The sequence below is a fragment of the Tetrao urogallus genome (genome assembly GCF_951394365.1).
Source record: "Tetrao urogallus genome assembly, chromosome: 3".
NCBI classification, from domain to species: Eukaryota; Metazoa; Chordata; class Aves; order Galliformes; family Phasianidae; genus Tetrao; species Tetrao urogallus.
The window spans coordinates 36,417,331-36,429,239 of record NC_136815.1 but is presented as its reverse complement, the minus strand read 5'-3'; the positions used below and the strand labels follow the sequence as shown (position 1 = coordinate 36,429,239).

The window sequence follows — 11,909 nt, the reverse complement described above, 5'->3', positions numbered from 1 at the left end:
GGTTTTGGGGTGCTGCTCTTTCCCGTTCAGGCTGCGGGTCCCTTGCTTGCTTCCCGGTCAGCACCCCTGTGTCTCTGCCAGGGGGTTGGGCGTTCGAACCGCCTTCTGTTTGGAGCCGGAGGTGGAACGGATGTGATTGCCTTTGTGGGCAAGCGAGCCCTTCCTCAGGTCTGAAATGGAGGCAGCACCTTCCCGAGTTTTCCTCTGTAAGGAGGGCAACGCTCGGAGGCCAATTAGGTGGTATCAGCAGGAAAACGCCGGGTGGTTAGTGGAGGTCACAGCTTGCAAAACAGCTGCTGCCTTCCTGCTGTCTCGACCTGACCTTCGGGAAGTCACTCCTAAGCTTGGAGAGGGAACTTAACCTCACAGCTTTTGAGCTGTTCTGAAAGCCAAAGTTGCTACTTTAGTGCTGGTTTTGTGGCTTGTTCTAATCTCCACATGAGCTGCAGGCACAAATTACCTTTACTCAGCCCACTCCAGCTCCTGGTACTGTCTGTTGCCAGTTTCAGAGACAGCGATAGCTACAGATTAGATGTCAGCTAGTTGTCAGCCTGCCTTCAGTTGTGTGGTTTTCAACCCAACAAATGTGTTGGGCTGACCATCGTTCTGCAGCCAAACCTGCATGTCACCAAACTGCACCTACAGATGGGACTTCCTGCACAGAGCCTGAGGATGTCGCGAGTGCTGCCTGCCTGTTGGTTGGGCACTGCCCTTGGTCAATAGGATCTGCTTGACCAGGCAGCCTGCTGAAGGTCCTTCTGGTCTGAGGATACTTGGAAACAGGGTTTTCTTTCCTCTTTGCTTTTGTGCTTTTCATGAAAGCTTCAGGTTACCATATGCATTCTTTGTGTGATGTAGGAACCTGTAAACAACTTGGAAATGGTTCTGCTGCCACTGTGGGTTCCTGAGGGAGGACGGGAGGTGAGCAGCTCCGTTGTGTGGCAATTAATTGTTCCCCAGCTCCTGTCTGAAGCCATTCCAGCGGCTGTCCAGACTTTGTGTTCAGACTTGTTATTGCTGTGAGTCACGGATGGATTCTTCCCGAGTTTCCTGACGATGATGGTAGCTGCTAAACGGTCATGTTTTGAACTAAATACGGTACTTTGGGGGCATCTCATGTTGCCTGATGAGATGTTAGGTGCTTATTTAAGTGTTAGAACTGTCTGTGTGGAAATTGAAAACACTCCTTTGTATGTAAGAGCAACGAAGCTGGTATGCAAGGAGACGAGAATGCAGTCAGTGGTGACCGTTATTCCAGTTATTTATTGGAAAACCAGAAATAGCTTCCAGTGAGATTTTGAGGAGGAAGCTGGCAGGGCAACTCTTTAGGAGCTGTGACACACCCTTGGGTTTGCAAACTTCCAGCTGGGAAGGGAGGTGGCCTGGGTGGTGATGAAGTGGCAGGGTAAGCTGCTGGAGGGGTTTCTTTGGTGACTGGGGTACCAATGCATTTAGCACTGCTGCTGTTCCTCATAAAGAAGAAAAACTTTGAGATAACAGTCTGTGATGAGTGTTAGTGGTGATCACCATGCAGGGTGAGATTGACCTGTGGGGGAATGGCCCAGCTGGAAGCATAATGCCATGAAACGGTCGCCAGAACCAGAGACCCAGCAGATGCTACAGTGGGCTCTGCTTGGGTGCCATTTGTGCTGCTGTGAGTATGATGCTCTGTGTAGCTTTACTGGGGATGTAACTCTAAAATGAAAGAGGGGTATTTAAGTTAGTTGTTAGGAAAGAATTTTTTCTCTCAGGGGGCGGTGAGGTGCTGGCACAGCTGCCTGGAGAAGCTGTGATGCCCCATCCCTGGAGGCACTCAAGGCAAGGAGGGATGGGGCCCTGAACAGCCTTGCCTGGTGGGTGGCAGCCCTGCCCACCACAGGGGGATAGAACTGGATGATCTTCAATATCCCTTCCAATCTAAATCATTCTATGCTTTTAGCAGCAGAACGAGGTGGCTAGGGAATGCTTACCTGAGCAGGCATTTTGCCAGGCTTTGGTTTGCATTTGCTTTTACCCATTTTGATTGAGCAAAAGCATTTGCATTGATGGCATTCAGGTCAGTGCTGCCTTAAAATGGAATCTTAAACTTGTGTTAAATGTGAGTGTTTAATTTTTAAGGTTCTGGGTCTGGGTTATATTTTGTTTGCTTGCAATGACCTGACAAAAAATATCAGTTGCAAATAATGAGGAACTCGTGGCCAGTTCTGTTGGGGTAGTTTAGATCTTTGTCACACTTTGGGCTCTCTTTGGAAATGTTAATTGTAGTGTGACATGATACTTGAGCTGTTGGGTGCTCTGCTGAACAAGTAGAAAAGCTGTTGGTGACATTAATGTTATGTGAAGAGACATCTATTGTGTTACTGCAGCATGACATTAAGCATCAGCTTTTTTTTTTTTTTTTTTTTTTTTTAAATCAACTTAGTATCTGCATGTAAAGTAGCAGCTCAAGGATTTATGCAGTGGTCACTTCCGGTCTTGCACAAATAGGACCTCTAACTTATCTTTGAATGAGATAATTGATCTCCCAACCAGAAGCTTTTCACAGTGCCTCTGTTAACTACGCTAATGTTAATTAATACCACATCTTAACTTTCGAAGCTTTATCGTGTTCTTATTTTCTGTTTCTGCCCTTTCCTTTGCTCAGTTAAAGCGTTCACTTATTCTGGGGTGAAATGTCTTAATTACTCTTCTGCAAAGTTCTGTTGACCTCACTGAGACCTTGAGCAAAGGATCTCTCAAAAGTGGAATTTTCTAAAGCCTCTCTGGCACAGATCAAGCAGAACTGCGTGCCTTCCAGGATCACGTGAAGTGTTTTTATTTCATTGCTTCCTGTTATGTTGTCACAGGGCTCTCTCCTCATCACATGACGGAGGGAGACTGAAGTTTGTGGATTTCGAAACCCACCACTGTCTAGGTCTGGCTGGTTTGTGGTCTGTTGCTTCTCTTTGTTACATTTAATATGGTACAAATGGACGCAGGAAGCCAGTTCTCTTGAGTGACTTCTTAATAGGAGTGTTAGAAATTATGAAAGCCTTTAGATAGTGTGAAAACTTCTGAGCCCTTTTTTCCTCAGTTGTATGTGAATTACTGTCCTACTTGGAAGGTGGAACATGATTAGGTTTCCAGCTTAATCCTCATCATTTTTGCAATACTTCCTGAGAAGCTGTTCTCTGTGCAGGCTTTCTCATGGCTGCGACCTAAACTTTAACAGCACTGAGAAAGCAAAGCCTATTATACACGGGCTATTAGTGATAATAGATTAAATGGTTAGTCTTAATGAAATTTGTCTTCAGTGCTTTGTATCTGTAATGCTAAGATTTACAGGTCACAACTTGCTTATTTAGTGCTTTCTCTTTCATTTCTGTTTTAAGCTATAATGCGAGGCAAATTCCCAATGGCTAACCCTTTCTTTGTCTTTCTCCAACTCAGTGAGGCTGCATCAACATGTCTCTCTATCCTTCCCTGGAAGATCTGAAGGTGGACAAAGTTATTCAGGTATGGCAGGCTTTCATGAAGGTGGTTTTGGTAACAATAATGTTCCCATTAATATTTAAGACAGGGACGGGAGAACTACTAGATTTTGTATTTTACAGTCTCTGAAAAGGAGAAAAAAAGGTAAAGTGTCTCAGTCTCACCTGCATTTCTCTGTGGGGGTGAAGGATCTTTTGAAACTGTGGGAGCTGCGTTGGTATTTCTTTGTTCAGCCCCATGTGCCCTGCATTGTTCTGAGGTGAAGATACAGTCAGTTGACAGTGAACTTTGATTGAAAAACGAAACCCAGTCCTGCCTGGAGCTGATTATGTGCTCCTTCAGCCTTTTGAAGACCAGCTGCCAGTGTTTATATGCTATAACTAAAAACCCTCTACTACTTAACTTTTGTGACTGCTGAGGTAATGGAAGTAGAGTATCTCTGTACTGAGTACTGAAAGATGTACCGTGTCCTCTGCAAATCAGTATGATTAAAATGAGGCTCTTTTAAAAAAAAAAAAAAAAAAAAAAAAACACCTGTTCTTACTTTAAGGTGTTTGAGTTGGAGGTTTTTCTTCCAAGTACTTGGTAAATAGGTAAATAATGGGTCATTTTTGCTCTTCTTAAATGTGGCTTCCTGGAGAGAACAGGACTATGAAATCTTCTATTTTTAAGCATTATTTCATTAAAAAACAAAAACATTCAGTAATTCAGTCATGTTGAATTTGGTGATTTATGTGTCCTGTTTGGCATTGTATTTCACTACTTTTAAACTTAACCACACCTTTAACTTTTAACATCAGTAGCAATGTTAAGGTGGCTGTTTCTGTTCTGAGTACTAATTGGTCTCTGCAAGGTAAAGTTTTTTACTCTTTGTGGATGCTCAAAGCTAAAAGAGAAGCAGATCAGATACTGTGAGAAGAAAGGGAATTGGCTTACTTTAAAACAGTCCCTTCTGTTTGTAAGCCAATAAGCAGTATGGAAACTAAGCTTAGCACACTTGTGTGAAGTTGTGCATTTGGGAAGATAAATAATTTTGGTAAGTACTTGCCTTTCAGAAGGTATGGAAGTAGTAGCTCTGAATTGTGTGGAGCTCCACTTGCAAGCTGCAAATGGTTTTGGCAGAACCCGTGAATAATACTTCTAAATGATGAAAAGGTAGAACTGCTGGTATCTACCTCAAAAAACCTACTGTACTTTCATATAGTACTGGATGTGCTTTTAAACTTTTAAGTTTTAAGCTTCGGCAGTCAAGCTTATGCATTTTTTTTTTTTGAAGATCACAGGCTTTTTAACTTGCCTAATGACAAAACTGGAACTGAGGCTGGTGAAGCCTTCCTGTGTTATTAGAATAGCTCTGTCTCTCAGGAAGGTTCGAGTTCTTGTTGAAGTAGTATGATAACACAGCATATTGTGTTAAATACTTCAAAGAACATGATTGCCTTCAGTACTTGAAGTTGAATGGCAATTAGCATATAAAAAAGAAAATGCTTGATCCACTGGCTGCATAAGGAACATCTCTTATACAAAAAAGATCCATGATAACATATGGGAGTTTCCTTCCTTTTAGGCTCAGACTGCCTTCTCTTCAAATCCAGCTAATCCAGCAATCTTGTCTGAAGCTTCTGCTCCTATTCCTCACGATGGAGGTAAGGTCATGCTCTGTATAGTATGCTAATGTTGTAGGTACCATTTTAGCTCTCCTTAACTCCCACCTCAGCCACTTGCATCTACTTGTTTACAAACACATGTGGTAAGTTTCAGACAACAGCATGAATCTGAGCATCTTCCCTCTGGAGCATATCAGCTTGCTTGGAAATGAGCGAGCACGGATCTGTTAATAAAGAGCTCAGGAAAATGGAACTTTGCTGTCATGCTTTCTACAGCTTTCGGGGTGAAAATGTATGTTGAAAAATGCAGTGGACCTAAAGCTGTCTGTCTCACTTCTTTTTATTCCCATGCTGATGAGCATCCACAAAGATGCACAGATATGCCTGAAAATCTGTAACTAGCGTGACCAGCTGCAGTGCTGGAACACAGCAGTCAAGGATGCTGGTAGTGCAGGTATTAAGGCTTGGTGGATGTACCTTTGTCTGCAGTTGTGCTCTTGGAGCTGGTGTGACTTAAGTGATTTTAGGGCTGGAATTTGTTTAGCTCGTCAGAGACCAGCCTTAGATCTGAGAAAATTAATCGGACCAGAAAGAGCTGAAAACGTCACCTGAGCTAGCATCATCAGATCAGATGCAAGTTTGCTTTGTGGGTCCCTTTTTAGTAGCATTCTTTCTGCTGCCTGGCATTAGTGTTCTCCTGCAACTTTTGTGCCTTTCATATTGCTGATCAAATGTCTTATTTTGACATCAGCTTGTCTGCAAATTCCTCAGATGTTGTGTATGGCTGAGAAATGTTTAATTGCTTATTAGATATCCATTCTGTTGGGGCATATCGACAATTTCTAGGACGTGTCAAGCCCAAAGGGACTCCCTCAGTCCTGTTAGAGGCAGGAGAATGTATGTCGTCCTTATTTAGAGATGCTGGATGCTTTCTGCTGTTTGGAGTACTCTCTTACTTTGAATTGGAGTCTAATACAGCCAGCAAGATGCATTCTGCAGTTATCTTTTGATGAAGAACAAAAGACAAAAATAAGGTGTTGCCAAAATCATGTACAGCTTTCATTCCCGAGGGCTTGGAGTGCAAGCAGAAGGCAGCCACAGAAGAAACAGTCATTAAAGACTTGCTGACTGGTATCACTAAACCAATTCTGAAGTAATTGTATCTTCTTATGTGAAACAAATTGTGAACTTGTCCCTAAATACTTTCAGTTGTCGAAAGTATCTTGGTTAGATAAGAATATCTTGTAATGGCCTTTGAGTTCTTTCACAGGCAGGGTAGCTGTCAGTTTCTGGTCAAATGTGGGTTCTTAAAATAGTTGTACGTGTACCTGTAAATGAACACTGGAAACCTAATTGATGTGTATCAATGAGCCTGCTTGCTTTCATAGTTGCCCCTTGTAGCATTTTGCCCTCCTAGAAGCCTTTTCTATCACCACTCTTGTCTGAAGGGCAGGTAGATTTGTGAGAGTCCTTTGTAAGAGTCCTGCTGCTTGTCAAATGGCACCCTTTAATCATCTGTGAAACATGAGTGCCATCAAGCTTACTTCTGGAGTAGTTTGACTCAAGATCTGACAAATCTCTGCAACTTCCTTTTTTCCCCATCCCCTGCCACCCGCTTCTCTCAGAAGAGGATTGTCCCACTGGATGTGTCAAGGGCTGTAGTTCTTTCTCTGTTGGTAGGAGCAGCGTGACTAAACAGATTTCCACTTGGAGCTGTGAGGGAATGGCAGCAACTTGCTCGTGAAGAGCATAATGTTCAGCTTTACTCGTGTGACTTTTCTGGGGAGAACTTTTCAAGACCTGTTGGTCTTTTCAAATGCCTGTTGGTTCCATGTGTATCTCTTGCACTCAAATAAAATACGTTAAGATATCACAAGATTTCAGTTAATGTACATATGAATAATACGCTGTTCTGTTTAATTGACAAGTATATTAATTTCATGTTTCTCCTCACCTAGGCTTGTACCCCAGGTTATATCCAGAACTTTCTCAGTACATGGGTCTGAGTCTCAATGAAGAGGAGGTGCAGAGAAACTTGCTGGTTGCTCAGCCACAAGGTGTAGGTACCAGTCAGTGGTGTTTCAGAAACCACAAGTGTAAAGACTTAAATGTTTGTTAACGTTCTAGGTAGTAGATTATTGTTTGTGTTAAGTACTACAGTTAACTGATTAATACTTTTTCTTAAAAAGTCATTTTTTCCTCCACTTTTAAACTATTTCCATTTTGGAGGGGGGAAGAAAAGAGCTGATGTTGTGATTTAATTATTTTTAATCAATTGCCATAAACTAAGTTGTCTGGCTGTTTTGTTTTAATCAGCAACTGGTAACGCGACCTCCTGCTAATTATATGGTAGCTCCAGTGACTGGAAATGATATTGGAATTCGCAGGGCAGAAATCAAGCAAGGCATCCGTGAAACAATTTTGTGTAAAGATCAAGATGGAAAAATTGGACTTCGCCTTAAGTCTGTTGACAATGTAAGTATAGCAGCTTACTTTTGCCAGGAGAAATCCTACTGCTGGATTAAATTGGTAGTTAAACGTGTGTGTATGCCCGTGCGCACACACACACACATATATATACACTGTATGTACATATATATACATATATATGTGTGTGTATATATATATACACACTGTGTGTGTGTATATTATATATATAGTCAGAAAGTAACCGAGCATTATGCATGAGACTATCTGCAGTCAGAATTTGAAAGTCCTCTATTAGCTGAAACTAGAGCATGGACTAGGGTCTAAATTCATAGCAGCAATATATTTTCATATTTTACAGCACCTGAAGAATAACTGTAATTTTCTTTTTCACTTTGGAGAGTAGAGGTGGGTACTTAGCAGTTCAAGACTTAGCTTTATGGAAACTCTGGGAGGTGCTTAAGTTCAGCAGTAGGTGGAGTAATGCATGTGGCTTAAACATATATTCTTCTAATAGACTTTTAGAGATGTTAATAGAGTTCTGCAGTATGCTATCTGTGAGGGAATTTAGGATAGCAAGAGTGTCATTTTACTTGTACGCAAGGAATAATTTCAGAGTAACTGTCTTCTAGTTTCCCTTAGCATGAGTATACTATGAGAAGATACAGAGGATTCCACAGTCTGCTCTGAAGTTTCCCTCCTTTGGTATTGCACAATTCTCAGTGTAGAAAGCAGTACTGTTTTGTTGACTTTGGTTTTTTTTTTTTTTCTTTTGTCCAGATTATGTAATTTGAATGTACAAAAAACCCATTGTATTCAGGGCTTCAAATAGGGTTAAATTGATTCTGCATTTCTCCTAACCCAGAAATGCTGGAGTCTTCCTAGGAAGTACTGTGACTTCGTTCTACTGCCTGTCCTGTCGCTCCAAGAGGCGTCATCTACCTTCTATATTGACCTGCTCTATCTGGGTTTTAGGGTACTTTGATTAGGAATTAGTGGTATTAGGTTTGTTGTTCTAATGCTTCTCTGTTGTTTGTTTTTACCTTTTGTAACAGTCTAGCAATTCTTAATTAGTAGAAAGTTGAAAACTAATGACGTTGAGTAAGAGGGAAAACTATGTGGAGCTCCTAACACTGCTGATCCATTTCTCAAGCAGCATATAGGCTGTCTTGCACAGGAATTCTTGGTCAAATCTGCAGGAAGATGGGCAAATTTAGTACTAGTCTGTATGAGGAGTTGCTCAAACTTTTTTTTGCTTCTACCCTGCCCCTTTCTTTTGCAGGGAATATTTGTCCAGTTAGTACAAGCAAACTCTCCAGCGTCTCTAGCTGGCCTGCGGTTTGGAGACCAAGTTCTGCAGATCAATGGTGAAAACTGTGCAGGATGGAGTTCTGATAAAGCACATAAAGTTCTGAAACAGGCTTCTGGGGAGCGGATTACAATGATCATTCGGGACAGGTAATGCTAACTGCAAGTGCTCCAAGATGGGTGGCAACCACTTCTAATCCTGTGAGGTTTGGGTTTCTCCTCTCTTGAGAAGCATTGCAGGCATAGTACACAGGCAAACAGGTTCTGCTTTCTTCACATAGATCTCTAGAAGTGTTTCCTCTTGTGGAAAATAGTACAGATCATAATAGCAACTAACTTGCAAACTTCCATGGCACCCCTCATCTTGGTGTGATGAGGCCTGATGTCTTTCAGGTAAATGATGAGTGCTAGCACAAGTTTAAATTCTGAATTCACAGTTTCTCTGCTTCTTTGACACAGCTTGACTTGTGCTTATACCAGTTGAAGAAGCAATAGTAGGTAGTGTTGAAATATTCATTGTACTCATGTGTTTAAAACTTTCATTTGCATTTTTACTTAGCATCATAGTCTCCTTCTGAACTTCATTATTTACCTATGAATTTGTGACATGTTTGTTACAAGTATGTTTGGTAAAGAAATAGGGGTTTTAAAATGGGAATTGGATACGTAGTCATAATGGTAGTGGTGTTGGCAAAGGTCATAATGGCAAAGATTCTGCATGAAGTCCATAGGTTGAGAAGATGTATCATATGCAGTAAGATGTATCACATGCACTAAGTAGGCCTTCAGAAGCTTTCTCAGTGTTACGTTTTTAAGAATGAAGATTGACCTCCATGGCAGCGTAAGACTTTTATTGTGATAAACTGAAATACAGTGATAGTGTATTTCCCTGCTGCATAATGCTTCTGTGCCTGACTTCCTACCCTACTCCTGGATTAAAGTGGCCTGCAGTATGGCAGCTACGTGGTAATGCTTGTATGCTTGAATGGCTGTTTGTGTGGTTGTTTTAATGTGTGTGGTTTATTTTTAGTTTATATCTATAGAAAAGTGAGAACATAACAGGTTTAGAAACATTCTTACATGTGTAAAGTATGGCTCATACTTCAGTTATATGAACTTCTGGTGAGTTGCAGGAACTGAAATAGTGCGTAGTTCTTCCTGTGGTTTAGCAAACTGAAAATGTGTTTTTACATTTTATAATTCCTTTATTTCCTGCAGGCCTTTTGAGCGTATTATTACTATGCATAAGGACAGCACAGGGCATGTTGGTTTCATATTCAAGAATGGAAAAATAACCTCAATAGTGAAAGACAGCTCTGCTGCAAGGAATGGACTTCTTACTGAGCACAACATCTGTGAAATTAACGGCCAGAATGTAATTGGACTGAAGGTAAGATAAGTACTGCATGGCTGATGTAGGGGGCACGTATTTTGCTGTGCAGTAACTCTCTTTTGCAGAGGGGAAAATGATATAGTGAATGTTTATAAAACATGATGGTAACTTGATCCATAACATGATGGGAAACACCTGCTTTAAGGTGTCTTTGCTGCTTATTATCTACTAATGGGGAAACTCCATCTTCTCTGCATCTACCTGTTACACTTGGCCTTCTGTTTTTAATCTTTACTGGCAAAATGTAAGGAATGTTCTCTGTCAACCTGTATCAAGTTGTAGTAGGGTGCCTGTATCCCTTCCCCAGGCAGTTCCTGTAAAGCATAACTCCACAGATGCTAATGGATTGGCACAGTGTGTTAGTGATTAGCCCTAACTAATTCAGGTTAAAACCCTGAAGTAAGGAGCCATGTATCTCTGCACGTGTCCAGAGGGAGCTCCTGAACTCTGCTTTATTAGTCATCTTGAGTGATGTTGCTCATACAATTTCTTGTTCAATAACAGGACCCTCAGATTGCAGACATCTTGGCAACAGCTGGAAATGTAGTGACAATTACCATCATGCCTTCAAGTATTTATGAGTATATAATAAAGAGGTAGGTAACAACCAAACAAAGCAGCCAGTGTTAATTATACTCAAGTTGACCACTGCTAGCTTTTGCAGGCTAAATAAAATGTAACTTGGGCTTGCCATGAGAACAAGCTTGACAGAAAGTCTGGTTAAGATGGGAAGTCTGAAAACATGCATGATACGATGACTTGCATCAGACTGGGGTGTTTTGGTTCTGTTTTCAAGCTGTTCCTATGGCAGTGGTGCTCCTTTGCTTTTTCTTTACTTCCAAAACCCTCTTCTAAGCACAGTTAGACTAAGTGCCTTGAAGTACAAGTCTTTGTTACCTTAGAACTAAAATATTGTTTCTAGTGGTGTGGGAGGCCAGTATTTTTAATTAAAGAGATAGCAATGACAAAGATACAACAATCATTCTGCATCTGTCTTGCACAACTGAGCACCTTCTCCTTTTCTTTAGGATGGCAACAAGCATCATGAAAAGCCTCATGGATCACTCTGTTCCTGAAGTCTAAACTTCCCTCATGCATGTGTGTGTACATGTATAATGAGAGTTCTGCTCGACTTGGCCTATTATACTCAGTGATTTCTTTCTGCTGCACATGAGCCTTTCTGGAGGCCAGGAGAAGTTATGCTGTGTCAAGCACTTGCATCTGTCATGGCTGGGAATGTTGCAGTTCAACATATCTCGTTTATTCGCAAACTGTAAAACTTGTAGCCTTATATGCTTGACAAATGTGAAATTCCAGTTATGTTAGGACTTCTTTTCATAGGTCTCTTCCTTAGTTTACTACTATGATAAGCCATGCAACTGAAGGAACCAGATGTAACTTGCAAAGTTAAGTGTTGTTAACTAGGGCAGTGCTGTGCTTTGTACATTTAAGAAAAAAAACATATTTTTACTGCTTTCTGTTTGCAAGAGTAGATTTGATATAACACGTTAGAAGTATGGCTAGTAGTAGCTTATGTTCTTTGTTTTAGTAAATACTGTTTACACAAGAATGCCAGGTAGGCTGAATATAGCTGAAGGCATCCCTCACTAAGTATAATGAAAAGTAGTGTACAGATAATCAAATCTTTTTATTACTTGTTATACAAATTGTAACTAATACGCTTATCTCTCGCCTTAACCAAG

General features: G+C 41.1%; 1 protein-coding gene across 3 annotated transcripts; it reads left to right on the top strand.

Moving 5' to 3' along the window:
• Positions 1-3,444: 3,444 nt before the first annotated feature.
• On the top strand, positions 3,445-11,446 carry SDCBP (syndecan binding protein; the record flags this gene model as incomplete). 3 transcript variants are annotated; one of them, XM_079534022.1, is made up of 8 exons in its annotated part: positions 3,445-3,477; positions 5,039-5,117; positions 7,037-7,137; positions 7,395-7,553; positions 8,788-8,963; positions 10,032-10,203; positions 10,711-10,802; positions 11,235-11,446. In XM_079534022.1, 8 exons carry the CDS (start codon positions 3,445-3,447, stop codon positions 11,287-11,289), a joined length of 867 nt encoding a protein of 288 aa, XP_079390148.1. In that variant the 3' UTR covers positions 11,290-11,446. The 3 variants fall into 3 exon arrangements, with proteins under 3 accessions (XP_079390148.1, XP_079390147.1, XP_079390149.1); XM_079534021.1 differs by having other exon boundaries at positions 3,445-3,495; XM_079534023.1 differs by lacking the exon at positions 7,395-7,553 and having other exon boundaries at positions 3,445-3,495; positions 8,803-8,963.
• Positions 11,447-11,909: the final 463 nt, after the last annotated feature.